Source organism: Bubalus kerabau, chromosome 1 (genome assembly GCF_029407905.1).
Source record: "Bubalus kerabau isolate K-KA32 ecotype Philippines breed swamp buffalo chromosome 1, PCC_UOA_SB_1v2, whole genome shotgun sequence".
NCBI lineage: Eukaryota > Metazoa > Chordata > Mammalia > Artiodactyla > Bovidae > Bubalus > Bubalus kerabau.
The window spans coordinates 30,316,803-30,342,670 of NC_073624.1; the positions used below are offsets into that span (position 1 = coordinate 30,316,803).

General features: G+C 38.2%; 1 protein-coding gene across 2 annotated transcripts in view; it reads left to right on the plus strand.

Moving 5' to 3' along the window:
- The window catches only part of PIK3C2G (phosphatidylinositol-4-phosphate 3-kinase catalytic subunit type 2 gamma), a 460,044-nt gene that overhangs the window by 259,301 nt on the left and 174,875 nt on the right, over window positions 1-25,868 (plus strand). For both annotated transcript variants that reach the window (XM_055571258.1, XM_055571268.1), the window contains 4 exons: window positions 1,585-1,692; window positions 18,348-18,440; window positions 19,873-20,002; window positions 25,604-25,740. In XM_055571258.1, coding sequence (XP_055427233.1) covers window positions 1,585-1,692; window positions 18,348-18,440; window positions 19,873-20,002; window positions 25,604-25,740 — 468 coding nt within the window. The remainder of the gene's footprint in view (window positions 1-1,584; window positions 1,693-18,347; window positions 18,441-19,872; window positions 20,003-25,603; window positions 25,741-25,868) is intronic.

Sequence of the window (25,868 nt, forward strand, 5' to 3'; positions counted from 1 at the left end):
ATTGATGCTTTTGAACTGTGGTGTTGGAGAAGACTCTTGAGAGTCCCTTGGACTGCAAAGAGGTCCAAAGGGTCTATCCTAAAGGAGATCAGTCCTGGGTGTTCCATTGGAAGGACTGATGCTAAAGCTGAAACTCCAGTACTTCGGCCACCTCATGCAAAGAGTTGACTCATTGGAAAAAACATTGGACATGAGTTTGAGTGAACTCCAGGAGTTGGTGATGGACAGGGAGGCCTGGTGTGCTGTGATTCATGGGGTCGCAAAGAATTGGACATGACTGAGTGACTGAACTGAACTAAACTGATATCCAGTGAAGAAATTTTAGTTAAAGAGAGCAGAGGTTCCCCTCTGTGATGCTCTTCAGGCAAATCCAGGTATAGAAAAGACAAAGAGGACAGACGAAAAGAATCCCATTGTGGAACTTTGCCCCATTTCTCCTCCTTGTTTTTCTGGATTCTGGAAGCAGTCGATTCTGTCATTTGACCAAGAGCCAGGAGTCAGAGCTGAGAAACTCTTGAGAGTTGGTCAAGCATCATTAATCTGATATCCTCATTTGTAGAAATGTACTTAAAAGAGTTTTCAAAGTAGGCCAAAAGTTTTTTTGTTTTTGTTTTTTTTTTAATTATCATTGCTTTTCCCTCTTTTTGACAGGGAATACACAATTCTTTTTTTTTTTTTAACTGGAGTATAGTTGGTTTACAATGTTATGTTAGTTTTTTCTGTACAGCAAAGTGAATCAATTACATGTATGCATGTGTCCCCCTTTTTTTGGAGTTCCTTCCCATATAGGTCACCACAGAGCACTGAGTAGAGTTCCCTGTGCTGTACAGTAGGTTCTCGTTGGTTTTCTGTTTTATACATAATAGTGTATATATGTCAGTCCCAATTTCCCAATTCATCCCATCCTCTCAGTTCCCCCTTGATATCTGTAAGTTTGTTCTCTTCCTCTCAGGGGATACACAATGCTAAAGGTGTTGTTTGGTCTCTGACCTTCCACGTGTGCAGAGGACTGTTGAAGGGAGTAAGTCAAGTATCAGAAATACACTCACTGGCATTTAGTAAACTGTTTGTTCATATATGTTACCATTTCTGACATTTATCAATTGTCCGTAATTATCTTTTTTGTCATTATTGCACCTACTCTATGTAAATTTTTTTCTAAAATGTAGTATTATTATCAAGTGTAAATCTTAAGAGTTACAAACTAAGATTTCAGGGAATTACAATAAATGGATCATGTTAATAATTCCTTAAAGCAGGGGTTGCAAGTTGCTGGGTCACAGGTCAAGCCCCATGCATCATGTCTTGTTTGAACAGAACAGTACTTTGTTTTGCTTTTGTTTTCAATTTAAAGTGCTTCAGAAAGGGCATTCAATCTTTATGCCCTCATTTTTCCTAGGACTCCCTCTTGTTTTAGCCTGTTGCCTCCTCATATGCAGCTACATCACCCACCGACCCAAAGCATCCAAGTGTGTAACCCCTAAATTAACGAGTTTATATAATCAATAGAAGAAACGTATAACTTGAAGGGAAAGTCAAATTCTTTACAGTTTCAAAAATGCTTTTTCTAATGATTTTTCACAGGAGGTCCTGAAGAAGGAACTTGGCAGACTAGAAGAATTCTTTTGGTGTACAAAGACCTGTCACCTCCCTCTGAACCCTGCCCTATGCGTACAAGGGATTGATGGTGATGTAAGTCGATGTATTCAGTAGATAAGTTGAGTATTTTTATTTTGTATTGTTTAGGTTTTGAAATGGCATAAACAATTTGTGAATTGTTATTATAATTATTTAAGAAAAATTAATTGAATCTCATCCAAACTGCATGATCTATTTGATGCACTGTGACCAGTTGGGATCACATTAACTGCATCAGCTGTTCCATTGGTTTATTAATAGAAGCAGACTTTCAGTTTAGTGAAAAAAATAAAGATACTTCTTACTTAAATTGATTTCTTGACTTAATCAAAACTGGTTGGTTTGGTGACCCCATGCAGGCTAGTTTAATTTCATGCTTATTTAGATTATGTGTGCACCCTTGCCTAGGACACGAGTATATCATTAGCTATAACATCTCAGTTTTGATTCAATTTAAAATTCATTGATGTTCATGAGTCATGGTGCTATGTGATATATTTTGTGATTTTACTCATGCCCAGAAAGCCCTTCTTAGCATCACTGAACTCACAAACTCCTTCTCTGCCAAGTCTCTATCAGTCACACTTGTCTGACTTAGAATCATTCTTTCTCCATGAGTTTTATTATTTTCTTTCTCCAAAATCCAAGACTAGAAGACTCTATTAAAAATGATTGATAAGTGACATTTAGAAGTGAAGAGATTAAACTTTCATACATACACAGTAAATGTTACATAACTGAAGTCTTAATAAGTCAAGGAAACAAATTTAATAATTAAGGGGAAAATTAGACCATTAGTATGAATAGAAGAGGGCTTCCCAGGTAGCACAGTGGTGAAGAATCTGCCGGCCAAGCAGGATATGCAAGAGACTCAGGTTTGATCCTTGAGTCAGGAAGATCCCCTGGAGAAGGAAATGGCATCCTACTCCAGTATTCTTGCCTGGGAAATCCCATGGACAGAGGAACCTGAAGAGCTACAGTCCATCCATGGGGTTGCAAAGAATTGGACACGACCGAGCATGCACACACCCGCACAATGCATGAATAGAAAACATTTTGCTAAAAACTTAATTCTGTCACCTTGACAATTTTTCTGCTACAAAGACACCCTACAAACTTTCCTAATATACTTCATAGATGTATTTTGAACAAAAACAAAACAAGGCATCAATTCCATAACCTGAGATGTCTATCAAATCAAAGCTAAAATCCAAATCATCACTGATTTTTTTAAAAATGTGTAACATTTTTACTATGAGTAGTATACACTGATTGATGCCAAAGATACATGGAAACTCGATATTTCAAAGACAGTGTATCTTTTTTTCTTTGGTTATAAGTATTAATATATTTTTCTAGCACTACAATCAAAAAACAGTTGGATCCAGTTAACAGTTTTTGAAATGAAAAGGAAGGTTTTTACATAAATAACTAGGTCATTTAAGCAGCCACATGAGCAATATATAGAAAGAACAATGGAGATTGTGGAGGCCAGATGTTATTTTTTATTTCTGCCTTATTGATTTGTTGTTATTGTTTAAGGAATAGAAAGGTTTTTTTCAGTTAAAATTACATATCAAGGCCTCATGCAGGCCTTGGGGATGTGGAACACTGGCTCTACTGGGTGGCTGTGGAAGTGTCCAGGTGAGCTGGCCAGGCCATGGTCCCCCCTAGCCCAGCAGTCAGCACCCAAAGTGCTGTGGCTGAGACCACGCTCCTCCCCTACAGCAACCCGCAGCCATCAGCACTTCTCCTAAAGCTGGCAAGTGCCCCAGGTGGAGCTATCTCTTTGCCCATATGCTCTGGTCAGCTCTGCTGTGCGTACAGCAATGAACAGGGAAAGTGGCAGGCGAAGCTCTCACCTGCAGGACATTTTAGTCTGTCCTCAGTCCTACTGAACAACAAGGAGGTCTGAAGGGACACACATCACCTCTGAAGGTGCCATAAATGCAGCAAAATTCTAGTCAGAACCCACATCTGGTTAACCATCAGGGAATCCACACTTATATGAAACTCTGGGAATGTAATGGTATGTTAAGAGCTTTAGAGAAACCCCTCAGCCAGTGGTTCATCTGAGCACCCACTGAGGGGACAGATTCTATGAAAGTGAATGTGAGGAGACTTGTCACCACTCCTCCCGTCTCAATAAATATAGACAAAGAGAAACCTCATCAAGGTGACAAACATGAAAAGCCTTCACTCCTCATTCCCTCAGAGGCACATCAGACAGCCCTTATTGGGGAGAAGTCTGCAGAATATCATGAGTGTAGGAGGCCTTCATTCAGAGTAGAATCTTTTTACACTAGGCACTTCACACAGGTGACAAATGTTATGTTGAAATGAATGTGGGAATGCTCTCTGTTCTGATAGAAATCTTACTGACCACCAGACAGTTCACACTGGGGAGAAGTCTTACAAGTGTAAGGAACGTAGTAAGACCTTCAGTCAGAGTAAATCCAGTGTCAAATAAGACAGTCAGTGTCAGTCTTACTTGACACTGGGTTCCCCATGCCAGCAAACAAGCACATATGTGTTGGCAGTGTAGAAAAGCCTTCAATCAGACCTCTAAATGTGTTGATTATGAGCAAGTTCACGCCAGAGAAAAGCCTTTTGAATGTGGCATGGCATGGCATTTAGTAAATATCTTACTTTATGTTACAGACTTCACACCAGCAAAAGCACAATAAATGTGGAAAATACACAGTTGAGACTCACACCTCATTATATATCACAGAATTCACACAGGTTAGAAGTCCTATGGATGTAATAATGAGCATGGGAAGGTCTTCGGTTATACCACCAGTCCTCTAGGACATCAGAAAGCCCATGTGGGAAGAAAGCTGATAAATGCAATGATGGTAGAAAAGTCAATACTGAGCTTATCGTGTGTCAGAAGTCACTCTGGAGAGAAGTCCCATGAAGGAGAGAGCATGGGAAAGCCTGCATACACAGTCAGCATTCTAGTTTAATCACCATCAGTTAACTACATTAGGGAGAAGCACTCAGGCCTGGCTCAATCCATTTCTTAAAACATGGCCCTTCAAGACAGAAAGCAAAAGTCTTCTTAGGTTTGGCTAAGCTTTCTTTATAAGAAGAATTCTCACCCCTACCTCTCGTTCAGACCACTAACCACAATGGACCATTTCCTGTTTCACTAAGGGATGGATAGAATGAGAGAGTAGGAATAACTTAATGCAATCCTTCTCTACTCCTGGGAAAGTAAGGACCAGACTTTTCATTTACTAAATAGGTTTCTTTTCCTTTTAAAAATCTCTTTTAAATCTATTTCAGCAGTGTTTACTTTACAACAAGAGAAGTCATATCATCCTTTCCCTATTCTAACCTTTCTTATCTTTCTCTATTCCAGCTCCTTTATCTCATCATTTTTATAAACTATCCTCTAAGACTTTGATTTATTCTTTCCTATCTCTTGGTTATGGCCTTCCCAATCCACTTTTAACTTCTACTCTGAGGTGTCTTTGTTTGCCTTTTCCTATCTAGCAAACGTTTTCTTTCACCTGTTTACTATTCTATGTCTTTCACAATCTTCAAATTCAGCTCATCTCTGAAATACTCCCTTCTTCAAATGCTTCCTCGTTCAACTATGTTACATTGCCTTGTAAATTATTTTTGACTTAATGCATGTGTGTATACTTTCTTACCAACTTTTCACAGGCTCTTTCAGAGGTAGATATGGTGCCTCTTTCTATTTGCATATAGACAGTGGTTTGTGTGTACTAGTTGTCAAGTGTATGGTATTTTTGTTGTGACTCTCAAAAAACAGACTGCATCTGAAAACCAAAATATGAAACAATGAAAGCACAATCACTCTCAGTGATGTAATTACAAAGAGGGGCTCAGTCTCCCTTAGCCCTTTGTCTCTTCCCTGGACTTGGCATGCCTCAAAGACTTTATCACCTCCCCCCATGCCTCTCATCCCCAGAGTTGAATGAGGAGAATTTGAAAACCACTAGTCTAGACTGTGGCCCAATACAGGGTTTCCTAATTAATACCATGACAGAAGGTCATATTCCCTGGTTGACTGATTCTTGCAGCAAGAATTCATTACTTAACAGGCAGCCTCATCCTTTCACTGTAAAACTCAAATTGATTCAGTAAACAAGGGTTTCAGTTTGCCTGGGGATTATGTTGGATTTACATCAATAGGTTAAGAAATAGATCTTTTCCTCTCTTCTACCCATTTCAGACTTATCAGAAATAATGACATTCAAACCGATCCTTCAAAATGTATTGATGTCATATTTTTACTAAGTTGATAAGTTAAAAGTATCAAATCCTTTTCCTTTTAGTATTGATTTAATTCTTCACTGTCAACATGAACTCTCTAATAACCTAAAAACATATAGCCTTTAGCACTCAAACAATTATAAGCACATAAAAGGAAAATAATGGAAAGCAGTCGATACTGTTTATGATATTGTTCAGCTTTAGCTGAAGATAAAATGTAAAGTATAATTGAAAAACATGAGAACATGAAATATATGTTGTGCAGTTATTTGTAAAGATAAGAAAATGTTCATTAACAAAAAGGGGAAAAATGCATTAATCTTTTAGAATTCTGTACCTGATTAATATCAGACATTGTAAAAGCTATTTTATATCCATTAATTCATATACCTATTACAAAATTGTATGAGGTAGGATTTTTACCCCTATATTACATTAGGATACAAACATTTATTCCAATGTGAAATAGGGATAATGAGTCAGACACAACTGAGCAACTAACACACAAGCAAAAACATTTAAGTAATTTGTCCAAGGTGTTACAGTTGATGTGACAGAGTCCAAATTTTTTTAAATTTATTTTTGATTGGAGGATAATTCCTTTGCAACATTGTATTGGTTTTTGCCAAAGAAATGTGAATCAGCCATAAATATACATACATACAAAAACAAAACACTGGGAGCTGGCTGTGGCTCAGATCATGAACTCCTTATTGCAAAATTCAGGTTTAAATTGAAGAAAAAAAGAACACCACTAGACCCTTCAGGTATGACCTAAATCAAATCGATTATGATTATACAGTGGAAGTGACAGATAAATTCAAGGGATTTGATCTGACAGAGTGCCTGAAGAACTATGGTTGGAGGTCCGTGACTTTGTACAAGAGGTAGTGATAAAGACCATCCCCAAGAAAAATAAATGCAAAAAGACAAAATGGTTGTCTGAGGAGGCCTGACAAATAGCTGAAAAAAGAAGAGAAGCTAAAGGCAAAGGAGAAAAGGAAAGATATACCCATTTGAATGGAGTTCCAAACAATAGCAAGGAGAGATAAGAAAGCCTTCCTCAGTGATCAATGCAAAGAAATAGAGGAAAATTCATGGGAGCTGCGTTCTGAGATCAGGGGGAAATGTTCACGGTGCCCAGAGATGTGCAGAACCACAGGTGGGGCCTCACAGTCAGATACATATAGAGATATTACTCTGGTCTTGGAATGTATTGCTATTTTCCAGGGCAATAAATCAAGGAGGTAGACTGAGAGCTCTAAAATAACTAAAGGACCAGGTTGTTGAGCCACTAACAGGCATAGGCAATTCATCACATAGATGAGATGTGCCACAACAGAGATCAAACCCTGACTCTTTGGAGTGGGAGCACTGACTCCAAGACCCTAGACTACCAGACGAACTAACCCTAGGGAGTATCAGAGAGAACTCACACAAAGGAAACCACTGGAATACAAGACCTGGCATCACCCAACCACCAGTAGCACCCCATGCAGAATGCCTCATCTAAACAACAAACAAAATAAAAATACAAACCAAATCATCAGCAGACAGGAGTACCACCTCACTCAGCCTTGCCTATCAGAGGAAAAACAAACAAACAAACAAACAAAAACTCAGCACAAATCTCACCCTATATGAAGCTCACACAAACCACTGGACCAACCTTAGGAGGGCAGAAATAAAAAGGAAGAAAGAATTCAACCTTCTTCAAGGAAAGAATTCAAGTTTCCTCGAAGCCTGGGAAAAGGAGACATCAAATACAATAACTTTAAAGAAAAACTTAAAAGGCAGAGAAATACTGCGCAAATGAAGGCACAAACTAGAAACACCGAAGTCCAAATAAACGAAGAGGAAATGGGGAAATTACCTGAAAAAGAAGAATTCAGAATTATAGTAGTAAAGATGAGCAAAAACCCTGAAAACAAAACAGATAAAATGCAAGAATCAATTAACAAAGACCTAGAAGAATTAAAGAATAAGCATACAGAGACAAACAACACAATTACTGAAATTAAAAATATTCTAAAAGGAATCAATAGCAGAATATCTGAAGCAGAAGAACAAATCAGTGAGTTGGAAGAAAAAAATGGTGAAATAACTTTTGAAGACCAGAATAAAGTAAAAGGAATGAAAAGAACTGAGGATAGTCTCAGAGACCTCTGGGACCATATCAAATGCACCAACATTCAAATTATAAGGGTCCCAGAAGAAGAAGAGAGAAAAAGAGGGCATGAGAAAATTTTTGAAGCGATTATAGTTGAAAATTTCCCCAACATGGAAAAGGAAATAGCCAATCAAGTCCAAGAGGAACAAAGAGTCCCATACAGGATAAACCCAAGAAGAAACACACCAAGAAGCATACTAATCAAACTAACAAAGATTAAACACAAAGAAAGAACATTAAAGGAAGAAGCAGCAAGGGAGAAGCAACAAGTAAATAAATTCAAGGGATTATAAAAAGTAAAATACAAGGGAAACCCCATATGCTTAACAGCTGATCTTTCAGCAGAAACTCTGCAGGCCAGAAGGAAATGGCAGGATATATTTAAAATACTGAATGGGAAAAATCTACAACCAAAATTACTGTACCAACCAAGGATCTCATTGAAAATTGATGGAGAAATAAAAAGCTTTGCAGAAAAGAAAAAGTTAAGAGAATTCAATATCACCAAACCAGCTTTACAACAAATGTTAAACCAACTTATATAGTCAAGAAATACAAGAGAAGGAGAAAGATCTACAAAATCAACCCCAAACAATTAGAAAATGGCAATAGGAGCATATATATATATATATATATATATATATATATATATATATATATATCTCAATAATTACTTTAAATGTAAATGGATTAAATGCTAAAACCAAAATACACAGACTGGCTGAAAGGATACAAAAACAAGATCCATATATATGCTGTCTACAAGAAACCCACATCAGACCTAAAGACACATATAGACTGAAAGTGAGAGGATGGAAAAATGCATTCCATGCAAATGGGAAGCAAAAGAAAGCTGGACTAGCAATCCCCATGCCAGACAAAATAAACCCTAAAATAAAGAAGATTACAATAGATAAGGAAGGACAGTACCTAATGATCAAGAGATCAATCCAAGAGGAAGACATAACAATTGTAAATATCTATGCACCCAACATAGGAGCACCTCAATACATAAGACGAACATGAACAGACATAAAAGGAGAAATTGACAGTAACACAATAATAGTGGGAGACTTTAACACCCCACTCACACCAATGGACAGATGATCAAAACAGAAAATTAATAAGGAAACACAAGTCTTCAATGATACATTAGATGAAATGGATCTCATTGATATCTTCAAGACATTCCATCCAAATGCAAAAGAAAACACCTTCTTTTCAAGTGCACATGGAACATTCTCCAGGGTAGACTTGGGTCACAAATCAAACCTCAGTAAATTTAAGAAAATTGAAATCATATCAAGCATCTTCTCCAACCACAACACTATGAGACTAGATATTAATTACAAGAAAAAAACTGCAAGAAACACAAACACATGGAAATCAAACAACACATTTCCAAATAACTACAGGTTAATGAAGAAATCAAAAGGGAAATAAAAAAAATTTTTTAGAAACAAATGACAATGAGAACATGACAACTCAAACCTAAGCGATGCAGCAAAAGTGGTTCTAACAGGGAAGTTTATTGCAATACAATCCTACCTCAAGAAACAAGAAAAACATTAAATAGACAACCTAATTTTATACCTAAAGCAACTGGAAAAAGAAGAAAAAAAAAAACCAAAATTAGTAGAAGGAAAGAAATCATAAAGATCTGAGAAGAAATAAATGAAAAAGACATGAAAGAAACAACAGTAGAGATTAATAAAACTAAAAGCTGGTTCTTTGAGAAGATAAACAAATTGACAAACCCTTAGCCAGACTCATCAAGAGAAAAAGAGAGAAGAATCAAATCAACAAAATTAGAAATGAAAAAGGAGAGGTTACAACAGACAATGCAGAAATACAAAGGATTATAAGGGACTATTATGAACAACTATATGGTAATAAAATAGATAACCTGGAAGAAATGGACAGATTCTTAGAAATGTTCAGTCTTCCAAAACTGAATCAGGAAGAAATAGAAATTTTGAACAACCCAATTTCAAGCACTGATATTAAAGCTGTGATCAAAAATCTCCCCCCAAAAACAAAAGTCCAGGACCAGATGGCTTTACAGGAGAATTCTATCAAACATTTAGAGAAGATCTAATGCCTATCCTTTTAAAACTCTCAAAAAATTGCAGAGGAAGGAACACTTCCCAATTCATTCTATGAGGTCAAAATCACCCTGATACCAAAACCAGACAAAGGAAACACAAGAAAAGAAAACGACAGGCCAATATCACTGATGAACATAGATGCAAAAATCCTCAACACAATTTTAGCAAACAGAATTCAGCAATACATCAAAAAGCTCATACACCATGATCAAGTTGGATTTATTTCAGGGATGCAAGGATTCTTCAATATACAGCAATCAATCAATGTGACATACCATATTAACAAATTGAAAGACAAATCTGCTTCTATATGATCATCTCAATAGAAGCAGAAAAAGCCTTGAACAAAATTCAGCACCTATTTATGTTTTAAAACTCTTAAAAAATGGGCATAGAAGGAACCTACCACAACACAGTAAAGGCCATATATGATAAGCCTACAGCAAACATTGTGTCTTTCCTTTTCCCTAAGTCCTTTCAATAGCTCAGTTAGTAGAGCGGAGGATTGTAGTTGACACACTAACCGAGAGACATCCTTAGGTCGCTGGTTCAACTCCGGCTCGAAGGAGACATATCCACTTTTGGACTTCCCTTGTGGCTCAGCTGGTAAAGATTCCATCTGCAATGTGGGAGACCTGGGTTCTATTCCTGGGTTGGGAAGATCCGCTAGAGAAGGGAAAGGCTACCCACTCCAGTATTCTGGCCTGGAGAATTCCATGGACTGTATAGTCCTTGGGGGTCTCACAGAGTCGGACATGACTGAAGCAACTTAGCAGCAGCAGCTGAAAACATTTCCCCTAAGATTAGGACTGTGAAGAAAGCTGAGCGCTGAAGAATTGATGCTTTTGAACTGTGGTGTTGGAGAAGACTCTTGAGAGTCCCTTGGACTGCGAGGAGATCCAACCAGTCCATTCTGAAGATCAGCCCTGGGATTTCTTTGGAAGGAATGATACTAAAGCTGAAACTCCAGTACTTTGGCCACTTCATGCGAAGAGTTGACTCATTGGAAAAGACTCGGATGCTGGGAGGGATTGGGGGCAGGAGGAGAAGGGGATGACAGAGGATGAGATGGCTGGATGGCATCACTGACTCAATGGATGTGAGTCTGAGTGAACTCCAGGAGTTGGTGATGGACAGGGAGGCCTGGCGTGCTGTGATTCATGGGGTCGCAAAGAGTCGGACACGACTGAGCGACTGAACTAAACTGAACTGAAGATCAGGAACAAGACAAGGGTGTCCACTTTCACCACTGTTATTCGACATATTTCTGGAAGTCCCAGCTACAGCAATCAGAGAACAAAAAGAAATCAAAGGAATCCAGATCAGAAAAAAAGAAGTAAAGCTCTCACCATTTGCAGATGACATGATACTATACATAGAAAACTCTAAGAATAGTATCAGAAAATTACTAGACCTAATCAGTGAATTTAGCAAAGTTGCAGGATACAAAATCAATACACAGAAATCACTTGCATTTCTATACACTAACAATGAAAAATCAGAAAGAGCAATTAAGGAATCAATCCCATTCACCTTTGCAACAGAGAGAATTAAAAATCTAGTAATAAACTTACTTAAGGAGAAGAAAGAACTGTACACATAAAATTATAAGACACTAATGAAAGAAATCAAAGATGACATAAACAGATGGAGAGATATTCCACATTCCTGGGTAGGAAGAATCATATTTTTCAAAATCATATTGTGAAAATGACTATACTACTAAATGCAATCTACAGATTAAATGCAATCTCTATCAAATTACCAATGCGTTTTTCACAAAACTAGAACAAAAAAATTCCAAATTCATATGGAAACACAAAAGACCCCAAATAGCCAAAGTAGTCTTGAGAAAGAAGGATGCAGCTGGAGGAATCAACCTTCCTGACCTCAGGTTATACTACAAAGCTACAGTCATCAAGACAGTATGGTACTGGCACAAAAACAGAAAGGTAGCCCACTGGAACAAGACAGAAAGCCCAGAAATAAACCCATGCATCTATGGGTACCTTATTTTTGACAATGGAGGCAAAAATATACAATGGAGCAAAGACAGCGTCTTCAGTAAATGGTGCTGGGAAAACTGGACAGCTACATATAAAAGAATGAAATTATAACACTTCCTAACACCATACACAAAGATAAACTCAAAATGGGTTAAAGACCTAAATGTAAGACCAGAAACTATAAAACTCTTAGAGGAAAACATAGGCTGAACAGTCAATGATATAAATCAAAGCAAGATCCTCTATGACCCACCTCCTAGATAATGGAAATAAAAACAAAAGTAAACAAGTGGGACCTGATTAAATTTAAAAGCTTTTGCACACCAAAGGAAACTATAATCAGGATGAAAAGAAAACCATTAGCAAGGTGAAAAGGCAGCCTTCAGAATGGGAGAAAATAATAGCAAATGAAGCAACTGAAAAACAACTAATCTCAAAAATATACAAGCAACTCCTACAGCTCAACTCCAGAAAAATAAATGACCCAATCAAAAAATGGGCCAAAGAACTAAATAGACATTTCTCCAAAGAAGACATACAGATGGCTAACAAACACATGAAAAGATGCTCAACATCACTCATTATCAGAGAAATGCAAATCAAAACCACTATGAGGTAGCATTTCACACCAGTCAGAATGGCTGCGATCCAAAAGTCTACAAGCAATAAATGCTGGAGAGGGTGTGGAGAAAAAGGAACCCTCTTACACTGTTCGTGGGAATGCAAACTAGTAAAGCCACTATGGAGAACAGTGTGGAGATTCCTTAAAAAACTGGAAATAGAACTGCCTTATGATCCAGCAATCCCACTGCTGGGCATACACACTGAGGAACCAGAAGGGAAAGAGATACATGTACCCCAATGTTCATCGCAGCACTGTTTATAATAGCCAGGACATGGAAGCAACCTAGATGTCCATCAGCAGATGAATGGATAAGAAAGCAGTGGTACATATACACAATGGAGTACTACTCAGCCATTAAAAAGAACACATTTGAATCAGTTCTAATGAGGTGGATGAAACTGGAGCCTATTATACAGAGTGAAGTAAGCCAGAAAGAAAAACACCAATACAGTATACTAACGCATATATATGGAATTTAGAAAGATGGTAACAATAACCCTGTGTACGAGACAGCAAAAGAGACACTGATGTATAGAACAGTCTTATGGACTCTGTTGGAGAGGGAGAGGGTGGGAAGATTTGGGAGAATGGCATTGAAACATGTATAATATCATGTATGAAACGAGTTGCCAGTCCAGGTTCGATGCACGATACTGGATGCTTGGGGCTGGTGCACTGGGACGACCTAGAGGGATGGTGTGGGGAGGGAGGAGGGAGGAGGGTTCAGGATGGGGAGCGTATGTATACCTGTGGTGGATTCATTTTGATGTTTGGCAAAACTAATACAATTATGTAAAGTTTAAAAATAAAATAAAATTAAAAAAAAAAATAAAATCCTCTAAAAATCCAAAAAAAAAAAGAAAGAAAAGAAAACCCTCAGAATGGGAGAAAATAATAGCAAATGAAACAGCTGACAAAGGATTAATCTCCAAAATATACAAGCAGCTCATACAACTCAATACCAGAAAAACAAACAACCCAATCAAAAAGTGGGAAAAAGACCCAAACAGACATTTTGCCAAAGAGGACATACAGATGGCTAACAAACACATGAAATGATGGTCAACATCACTCATTATTAGAGAAATGCAAATCAAAACTACAATGACATATCACCTCACACCGATCAGAATGGCCATCATCAAAAAGTCTACAAACAATAAATACTAGAGAGGATGTGGAGAAAAGGGCACACTCTTGCACTGTTTGTGGGAATGTATACTGATACAGCCACTATGGAAGGTGGCATGGAGATTCCTTAAAAAGCTAGGAAAAAACTACCATATGACTCAGCAATCCTACTCCTAGGCATATACCCTAAGGAAACCAAACTTGAAAAAAACACGTGTATCCCATTATTCATTATAACACTATTTACAATAGGTAGAACATGGAAGCAACCTAGATGAATGGATAAAGAAGTTGTGGTACATATACACAATGGAATATTACTCAGCCATAAAAAAGAACACATTTGAGTCAGTTCTAATGAGGTGGATGAACCTAGAACCTGTTATATAGAGTGAAGTGAGTCTGAGAGAGAAAGATAAATACTGTATTCTAACACATATATATGGAATCTAGAAAAATGGTACTGAAGAATTTATTTACAGGGCAACAATGGAGAAACAGACATAGAGAATAGACTTATGAACATGGGGAGAGGGGAGGAGAGGGTAAGATGTATGGATAGAGTGACATGGAAACTTACTTTACCATGTGTAAAATAGATGGCCAACAGGAATTTGGTATGGCTCAGGAAACTCAAACAGGGGCTCTGTATCAAACTAGAGGGGTGGGATGGGGAGGGAAATGGGAGGGAGTTTCAAAAGGGAGGGGATATATGTAAACCAATGGCTGACTCATTTTGAGGTTTGACAGAAAACAGCAAAATTCTGTAAAGCAACTATCCTTCAATAAAAAATTAATTTTTAAAAATAAATAAAGGAAAATAATAGAATGGGAAAGACTAGAGATCTCTTTCGGAGAAGGCAATGGCACCCCACTCCAGTACTCTTACCTGGAAAATCCCATGGATGGAGGAGCCTGGTAGGCTTCAGTCCATGGGGTTGCTAAGAGTCAGACACGACTGAGCGACTTCACTTTCACTTTTCACTTTCATGCATTGGAGAGGGAAATGGCAACCCACTCCAGTGTTCTTGCCTGGAGAATCCCAGGGACGGTGGAGCCTGATGGGTTGCCGTCTGTGGGGTCACACAGAGTCGGACACGACTGAAGCAACTTAGCAGCAGCAGCAGCAGCAGAGATCTCTTCAAGAAAAGTACAGATACCAAGGGAAAATTTCATGCAAAAATAGGCACAATATAGGACAGAAATGGTATGGACCTAACAGAAGCAGAAGATATTAAGAAGTGGCAAAAATACACAGAAGAACAAAAAAGATCTTCATGACCCAGATAACCACAATGGTGTGATCACTCACCTAGAGCCAGGCATCCTGGAATGTGAAGTCAAGTGGGCCTTAGGAAGCATCACTACAAACAAAGCTAATGGACGTGATAGAATTCCAGTTGAGCTATTTCAAATCCTAAAAGATGATGCTATGAAAGTGTTGCACTCAATATGTCAGCAAATTTGAAAAACTCAGCAGTGGCCACAGGACTGCAAAAGGTAAGTTTTCATTCCAATCCCAAAGAAAAGATAATGCCAAAGAATGCTCACACTACCACACAATTGCACTCATCTCACACACTAGCAAAGTAATGCTCAAAATTCTCCAAGTCAGTCTTCAACAGTATGTGAACCATGAACTTCCACATGTTCAAGCTGGATTTAGAAAAGGCAAAGGAACCAGAGATCAAATCGCCAACATCCACTGGATCATTGAAAAAGCAAGAGAGTTCCAGAAAAACATCTACTTCTGCTTTTTTAACTACGTCAAAGCCCTTGTGTGGACCACAACAAACCGTAGAAAATTCTTCAAGAGATCGAAATACCAGACCACCTGACCTGCCTTCTGAGAAATCCGCATGCAAGTCAAGAAGCAACAGTTAGAACTGGACATGGAACAACAGACTGTTTCCAAATTGGGAAAAGAATACATCAAGGCTGTATATTTTCAAGGCTGTATATTTTCACCCCACCTATTTAACTTATATGCAGAGTACATCATGCGACATGACAGGCTGGATGAAGCACAAGCTGGAATCAAGATTCCTGGGAGAAACATCAGTAACCTCAGATATGCAGATGACACCACGCTTATGGCAGAAAGTGAAGAACTAAAGAGCCTCTTGATGAAAGTGAAAGAGGAGAGTGCAAAAGTTGGCTTAGAACTCAACATTCAGAAAACTAAGATCATGACATCCAGTCCCATCACTTCATGGCAAATAAATGGGAAACAATGGAAACACTGAAAGACTTTACTTTTGGGGCTCCAAAATCACTGCAGATGGTGACTGCAACCATGAAATTAAAGGACGCTTACTCCTTGGAAGAAAAGTTACAACCAACCTAGAAAGGATATTGAAAACCAGAGACATTACTTCGCCAACAAAGTTCTGTTTTGTCAAAGCTATGGTTTTTCCAGTAGTCATGTATGGATGTGAGAGTTGGACTATAAAGAAAGCTGAGCACCGAAGAATTGACGCTTTTGAACTGTGGTGTTGGAGAAGACCCTTGAGAGTCCCTTGGACTGCAAGGAGATCCAACCAGTCCATCCTAAAAGACATCAGTCCTGGGTGTTCATTGGAAGGATTGATGTTGAAGCTGAAACTCCAATCCTCTGGCCACCTGATGCAAAGAACTGACTCATTGGAAAAGACCCTGATGCTGGGAAAGATTGAGGGCAGGAGAAGAAGGGGACGACAGAAGATGAGATGGTTGGATGGCATCACTGACTCAGTGGACATGAGTTTGAGTAAACTCCAGGAGTTGGTGATGGACAGGGAGGCCTCGCATGCTACAGTCCATGGGGTCACAATGAGTCGAACACAACTGAGTGACTGAACTGAACTGAACTGATGTGTGTGTGTATCTGTGTGTGTACTCAGGCTTCCAAGTTGGCTGAATACTAAGGAATTTGCCTGCCAAGCAGGAGACACAGGTTTGATCCCTGGGTCAGATAAATTGTCTACAGAAAGAAATGGCAACCTACTCCAGTATTCCGGCCTCGAAAAGCCCATGAACAAAGGAGCCTGGAGGGCTACAGTCCATGGGGTCACAAAGAGTTGGACATGACTCAGAAACTAAACAACAACAATATACATATTGTTGTTGAACCTCCCTCCCACCTCCCCATCCTACCCTCTATGTTGTCATAGAGCAACATGCTGTGCTCTCTTCTCTGTTATACAGAAACTTCCCACTAGCTTTCTATTTTACATGTGGTAGTGTATATATCAGTGCTACTCTTTCCTTTTTCTCACCCTCTTCCTCCTCCACTGTGTCCACAGGTATGTTCTCAACAACTATGTCTCTATTCCTGCTCAGCCAAAAGGTTCATCAGTACCATTTTTGTAGATTCCATCAGTTCAGTTCAGTCACTCAGTCGTGTCCGACTGTGCAATTCCATGCGCTGCAGCACGCCAGGCTTCCCTGTCCATCACCGACTCCTGGAGCTTGCTCAAACTCATGTCCGTTGAGTCAGTGATGCCATCCAACCATCTCATCCTCTGTCATCCCCTTCCCCTCCTGCCTTCAATCTTTCCCAGCATCAGGGTTGTTTCAAATGAGTCAGTTCTTCGCATCAGGTGGGCAAAGTATTGGAGTTTCAGCTTCAACATCAATCCTTCCAATGAATATTCAGGACTAATTTCCTTTAGGATGGATTGGCTGGATTGGCTAGATTCCATATATATGTGTTAATTCAAAATATTTGTTTTTCTTTATGGCTTACTTCACACTGTGTGTGCATGCTAAGTCACTCCAATCATGTCTGACTCTGAACCCTATGGATTGTAGCCTGCCAGGCTCCTCTGTCCAAGAGATTCTCCCGGCAAGAATACTGGAGTGGGTTGCCATGCCCTCCTCCAGGGGATCTTCCTAACCCAGGGATCAAACCCACATCTCTTATGTCTCCTGCATTGGCAGGCATGTTCTTTACCTCTAGAGCCACCTGGGAAGCCCACTTCCCTCTGTATCAGAGTCCAAATTTGTATTCAGGTCTTTTTTAACTCTGTATCCATGTTTCTTTAAAATATACTCTTGGGCACAAAGAATGAAAAGGAAATATATTTTTTTAAATAGCAATTTCATCTTTTAGATATTAACCAACCAGCAAAAGCACAATACCTACATACTACTTAGATTATTTAAACCCCCTCCACACCATCACTGCTCAGTGAGGAAAAAATGTCCTTGAAGATTTATAACCTGCTGAAAAGCTGGCTTTTTAGTTTACAAATGAAGGCTTTGGTTGGTAGACTAAAGTCTTTTTTTTTTTAAATAAATATGTTTCTTTGTTTCGAAGTGTAAAAATTATTCATATGTGTTATATTTGCTCATATAACAGATTCCGCTGGGGCCATGATTTCAAACTGTTCTTTTTGCTTTATTTTGCTCACCATATTTCTCTTCCTTTTGTCCTGTAGGCGTGTTCATATTTCACATCTAATGCTTTGCCGTTGAAGATTACCTTCATTAATGCCAATCCAATGGGCAAAAACATCAGTGTCATTTTTAAGGTACAGTAGCTCTCCTGAAACATCAAATTGATCCCATAGATAGGACTATTGATTTATTACTCAGAAAAATAAATTAGTATAGCTCTATTCCTCTGGCAACAGCACAGAGGCTGCCAGTTATTTTCGATTCCACATTTTCACAGAATTATAGTACATGCCCTACTATGATTGGCAATAAATCCAACATTACTGGCTCAAAGCCAATGAATCTTCAGTGCAAAACTCCAGGAGGTATGTTTCAATAAATGAAATTATATGATCACTTTTGAGTAGTACAGAAAGCAGAATTGTGGTAAGTTTCTAGGGGGGGAAGTCTTTTGGCCTCCATATTAAATTTGAATCAAAATCAGCTGCAACTCAAATGATATGATTTAACATAAAATTCTTCTTAGTGAGCACTTGCTTATTTTAGTAATTTGGGTTGTTGTCTCCTTTTAAAATAAAACATAAATATGGGCCATATCAGGCTTTATCATGAATCCCATGGGACAGTAGAGTAAAAAGTTACATACAGTTCAGTAGGAATAAAGGAAACATTTGCCAGTCATTCAATTAATGTGTTAAATTACTCAGCCAAACCAGAAAACAAGGTTTCAGAGTGGAATTTGTATTCAATTCTGACTAGTTTAAGGATCACACTTATTAGTACACCCATATTTTTGCTGTGATCTGTGTAACCTCAAGCATTAAGAGTTCTCCCAGCACTGCATTTTTGGTGAAGGAAAAAGAACCACACAAAATCTCATCGTGGCACAGTCTTCTGAATATAATTTAGAAAGCATTTTCAAAACTGAGCCTCTTAGTAGTTAATAGCATAGAACTGTCCTTCCCCTTTGGGCATTTTCCATTTCCTTCACCTCTGCTAGAAAATCACCCGTTTATGATTTCTTGTTATCAAAGGCCATTTATTCTGAAAACTTTGTAACTGCCTTCAAAGTAAGAGAAGCCAATGAGTCAAAGTCTGATGAATCATATATGTGCTATTTATACTCCCAGTCAAGAAGCTCCAGGTAATATAACTGTGTATCAGTATATAAACTTGTAGCACATCAAATATGTTTCCCTTTGAAAGAGATGTCACTTGGCTGAGTTTGAAATTTTGATGAACCTTTGTCTAGCCTCTCTTCACCAGACTTTGAGGTTAAGAGGCTGCACATGATAGTAAATTGAAAGATTGTTATCAGGGAACAACAACATTCCAAGACACTTCTAATTTGATGACTGAAGCTTCTATAATCATTTAAAAGAAAGCTCTTATTTTCTTTGATCTTCTATCAGAAACACAGGGTACTCTTAGTGCTAACAGAACAACTGAAACCACCCTAAGTCAGGCTGGAAAGTTATTCAGAGAAGGAAATGACATATACTGTTGTTGAAAACTTTCAATGGAATTCAAGGAGAAACCCAGAGTCTATAATTTTGTTTCTAACAGGCTGGAGATGATCTCCGTCAGGATATGCTTGTTCTGCAGATTATTCAAGTGATGGACAATATTTGGCTGCAGGAGGGTCTAGATATGCAAATGATCATTTATAGATGTCTATCCACGGGAAAAGGCCAAGGTCAGTATAGATTAGAAAGCTGACTTACATTACTTATCTCATACATTTATTGGTACTATGTCCTCAGACTTTCTACAACTTTCATTTTAGATGACAAATTTTAAAATCCAAAGAACTAAACGTAGTTATTCTTTTTGTTTTGTTTTGTTTTTTTACAAAGAATTAGTTTCAAAAACAATAAGCCAAGATGATTTAATATCATCAAGTAACTAAAGTCACTTTAGTCATGTCTTACTCTTTGTGGCTCTATGGACTGTAGCCTGCCAGGCTTCTCTGTCCATGGGATTCTCCGGGCAAGGATCCTGGAGTGGGTTGCCATTTCCTCCTCCTCCAGAGGATCTTCCCAACCCAGGGATCGAACTTGCATCTCTTATATCTTCTGCTTTGGCAGGCGGGTTCTTTATCACTAGCACCACCTGGGAAGCCCCAAACATAGTCATTCTTCTTTAAAAAAAAAAAAAAAGAATTAGTTTCAAAAACAATAAGCAAAGATGATTTATATAAAGCATAATGTCCTCCTAAATATTAATCAGGACTCTGACAACTCAAATGTTAACTGTAATATTCTTTTGAGTGTCTTTAAGGATTATCTACATTTACATTTTCATATTTTTTCTCTTTTTTAAGCTGATAACAGAAAGGTCTGCTTATTCATAAAAATTACAATTATTTCCAATTAAGACAAAATTTACAAAGTTGCAAACACTTAAAGGAGTTCTGAAAATTCTAAATAAGTTATAAACATGCACTTAGTTTCTGAAAGACTTTTGAGTAAAGTGTGATATCAACAATCTAAGATGATCTATATGCAAACTTTGAACTTACTTCAGCATTTTTCTTTATAAAAGCCAAGACATTAATATGGAAATATAGTTACATATGTACACATTTTCAATGAAAATAAAATGTTGAGGATCCACACAAATAAGCAGACATCAGAAGTAAAAGTTGTACTTAATTACAATCATGCTAAATTGAAGAAATAATTTCTAAAGTATCATAATTTTTTTACATGTGGTGACTGCCACTTAAAATTTCATTAAATTAATTGGTATAAAATATAGAAGATACGGGCTTCCCAGGTGATACTAGTGCTAAGGAATCTGCTGCCAGTACAGCAGACACAAGAGACCCAAGTTCAATCCATGGGTTGCCAAGATCCCCTGGAGAAGGAAATGGCAACCCACTCCAGTATTCTTGCCTGGAAAACCCCATGGACAGAGGAGCCTGGCAGGGCTACAGTCCATGGGGTTGCAAAGAGTCAGACAAAACTGAACACTTGTCAGCAGCAGCATAGAAGATTTATCTGCATTAACAAAGGGATAAAATAATCATAGAATTGGAAAAGGGATTATGTTGTTGTTGTTGTATTTAATTCTGACAGAACTACAGTTTAAACCCATCATCTTAAAAGAAAAACTGTTACTGTCTCCAGGCACCCTCCAGTTCCTGGGGTCCCATCACTAGGCTCAGTCCTCCAGCCAACTGAGATTCAAGAATTTAAAAGCTAAACATGGAAGCATCTCCTAGTTAACTTGCAGCTAGATAGTTCAGGGTTACTGTTACAAGTCAAACTGCCCAATTATTTTGATTCTAATAATAGGGCCCTTGTTTCCATGCCAAGTATATCACTTCTGAACTTCTAACGTTCTAAATCCTGAAAGCCTTTTATTACTGCTACTCAGAGATCCTTATTCCTTCCTTCAGTTTTATTCTCCCTTTTCTCACATAAATGACCTAATTCTTTCATATCTTAATATGTTGAAAGGGTAAGAATGAGCTAAGGCTTAGATGAGCCAAGCTGAGCTTCTTGATTTCACACAGATTACTTTTTATTCAGAAATTGAATACAGCAATAACCTCAGTGGAATTCTTCAATTCCATCTCTTTGTTTATCTGTTTACAATCATAGGAATGTAATGGAGACTAAAACTTTTAACTTTTATAAAATAATTCAGCAAAAATAACTCTAGACTTGCCCAAAGTTACAGATATGATTAGGCAAACAAGTTATTCTTCCCCATCCCCACTATCTACCAACAATTTCTTTAGTTTTAAGATTATAATGGAAAAATACTTCTTCCACAGAAATGGCCACCATTAAAGCAAATGTCTTTTTTTTAGGCATTTAGGTTCCATTTTTAATCAGGTTCCAAGGGTTATTGAATATCTACTGTTCTCAAGAAATGTCACAAAGTAAAATGCATGTGTGTTAAGTCCCTAGTATCCGACGCTTTGCAACACTATGGACTGTAACCTGCCAGGCTCCTCTGTTCATGGCATTCTCCAAGCAAGAATACTGGTGTAGGTTGCCATCCCCTTCTCTGGGGGATCTTCCTGACACAGGGATCAAACCCATGTCTCCTGCATCTCTGGCATTGCAGTCGGATTCTTTACTGCTGAACCACTGGGGACACCTGTCACAAAGTAAGATCGGGAATACTAAAATGACCTAAACAGGGCTGTTGGTCTTAAGGAGAGTGTACTCCAGGCCACAAGTTAATATAACTTTGTCAACATTATTGTTAATTCTTATGACCACTTGGGATATGGTGTTGTAGGAACTTTGGGAGAGATTATCAGAGCAGATAAAATTTCTTTAGGATCTATTTCATTGCTCCAAATTTGGTCCAGATTTGATGGGATAAAAGTTACTTAGGAAAATTGGAGCAGTTACATCTAGGATCCAGCCAGGTTACTAAATCAAGCTCTCCACTGGGCAGGGGTGAGGAGGGGAATGGAAGGTGGAGAGGCTCAGTCTCAATGATTACAAAAAGCTGCTAGTGTTTCTCAGGCACCTTTTTTTGAGAAACACTACCTTCTGTGATGGCTCAGAGGTTAAAGCCTCTGCCTGGAATGCGGGAGACCTGGGTTCAATCCCTGGCTCGGGAAGATCCCCTGGAGAAGGAAATGGCAACCCACTCCAGTACTCTTGCCTGGAGAATCCCATGGAGGGAGGAGCCTGGTAGGCTACAGTCCATGGGGTCACAAAGAGTCGGACATGACTGAGTTCACTTTCACCTTCTGTGATAGGGGCTTCCCTGGTGGCTCAGTGGTAGAGAACCCATCTACCAATGCAGGAGATGTGAGTTCAGTCCCTAAGTCAGAAAGATCCCCTGGAGAAGGAAATGGAAACCCACTCCAATATTATTACCTGAGAAATCCCATGGACAGAGGAACCTGGCAGGCTATAGTCCATAGGGCTGCAAAGAGTCAGACATGATTTAATGACTAAGCATGCATGCACAGCTTGTATGATATCATCTTAAAAAGTTTTCTCCATAAGAACCTTGCTACTTAAAGTGTGACCTGCGGACCAGCAACATGACATCATCTGTGAACTTGTTAGAAATTCAGAATCTCAGGTCCCACTTCCACCCTACTGAACCATAACCTACATTTTGACAAGATCCTCAGGCAATACACATGGGCATTAAATTTTGAGAAATGCTATATTACAGAACTATGTGATTGGAGCCACACATGTTACCCAATGTGCACAGAATTGTGCTAGAAGTGTTTAAAAGGTGTATAATACACATACACTTTATAATATAAAGTAGCTTAAAATGTATAAAAATGTAAATTATGGTTTGAATTAATGGGCAGAATTTACCCACCATGATTGTTATAAATGAGGTACAAAGTTTTCTGGGTAGTCAGCAATGAAAGACTTATGATAAATGACTTGGGATTTAGCAATGATTAATTCCCTGAAGACAAATGAGGTCTGAAGCATAACTGACTTTGCTGCAGTACCATATCTAAGGGTGCACTAATCCATGTCCTAGTCTGGGGTGTGGTCAGATGCACAGGGCCTTCCCTGGTGGCTCAGTGGTAAAGAATTGCCTGCCAATGCAGGAGATGCTGGTTTGATTCCTAAGTCAAGAAGACCCCCTGGAGAAGGAAATGGTAACCCGCTCAGTATTCTTGCCTGGGAAATCCCATGGACAGAGGAGCCTGGTGGGCTATAGTCCATGGGGTCACAAAGAGTCAGATATGACTCAGTGACTGAACAACAACAAATGCGAGGTGGCGATGAAGCACCATGGAACCAGGTGCCATGGTTTTCTGTTAGAAAGTGTTAGATGGAGGAACTGCGAGAATGAAGGAAAATTTCAGGGTCGGAAAAAGGAATTATATTACTGTTTCCAAAGTAATTATATTACTATCAAATGTTAAGTCTTACATTCACTATCTCTATAAGCAAGGGAATACCTGCACAAGAGCCAAATACTGTCAGGCAGAGAGGGAGAAATGATATTAAAGATATGACCAAGATTTATCTCTGGGGTGTTACATTTCCTTCTTTTTTTGTTTTCAACAAATTGATTTTAATATGTTATTTTTTGTAGCATTCTATTCCCACTCTCCATGTTTTAAGTTTCTCTCTGATCCAGCAATGTAGATGCCTAATGGTCACCCCAGGGCTGGGCTATTGAATATTACAAGATTAAGGCTGCAAAAAAAAAAAAAAAAGAGAGAGAGAGAGAAAGAGAGAGAGACGAAGGCTACAACCAGCTGCCACTGGCCAAATCCAACACAGAGAAGTGTTCTGCCTACCATTACTATGATCTACTCATTTGTCGTTTAATTTGAAAATTTTTAAGGTAGACATGAAACAGTCAATTTTTGAAACTTCACTGTCTCTCTTTTCATATAGTTACGTTTATATCCTGATCCCTTTGGGCATTTGTGTTTGCAGCTCTTGCAGCTGTCAAAGATTGTGGAAATCAGAAATTCTCAACTCTAATTTCTTTCAATGACTTTATTTACAGAACTGTAGATTACAGGTTGTTTTTTGGGCATTATTCCTAGGAGAATTTTAAATACTGGGTTTAAATTGCTATTCTGTACATAATAAAAATCAGAAGGTTTGAAAATATTTACATTCCAATAGCCTTAGGAACACAGTGAAAAGAAGCCTTGATGGTTAGTGGGTCAAAGGTCCTATTGAAGTTCAACCAATGTTCCCTTAAAAAATTATCATAGTTTCCCTTTAAGATTGACTGAGAAGGAAGGAGCAAGTGGCTCTGTACATGTTTACTGCAGAGTTACTCTGTTCACTCCTAGAAGTGAAACTGGTAAGTGAAGCTTTTATTAACCTGAACATTGATTTTACACTAGATTTGAAATATTTGTCATGTAGATTATATTAGATTCACTTATTTCATAAATGTGCTTGTTATACAAGTATAAATGTCTTCCTTTAAACTGTAAATGAATGCACAAGCCATACATTAATTAATTCACTACTCTGTTGACTCAGTGAGGTTTCTGGGAGACCATCTAGATTGACTCTCTACTCTTGTTTTAATGGAACATCTAAGCATCTAGTAGAAATAGACGCTTCTGATACATCTGACCAAATACGAGTAGCCTCATCACTCCCCAGGATTTAGGAAAAATTAGAAGGAATACCATCTAGGTAAGACTCCTTCAGAAAAGAAAATTTGAAAAAAGAAAAAAAGTGGGGTGAGGGGGTAATCCAAGTCATGCTAGCAACTGTTGTTGTTGTTACCTAGATCAAAATGCATTTCCTAAGTATCCTTCATCCTGCAGAGAAAGAGCTGTTTCCATAATCTCTTTTTTATCACCCAGGGTTGGTGCAGATGGTGCCTGATGCTGTAACCCTAGCAAAAATCCATCGCTGTTTTGGACCGATAGGACCCCTGAAAGAAAATACAATCAAAAAATGGTTCAGTCAGCACAACCCTTTAAAGGCAGATTATGAAAAGGTTTGTTCTTCTGTAGCTAATTTTAAATGATGTACTTAAATAAGGATATACACTGGCTCATTAGATAGTCTGATTTTTTTTTTTTCTTTCAGAGCACTTTATTTTTTTTATTTTTTTTTATTTTATTT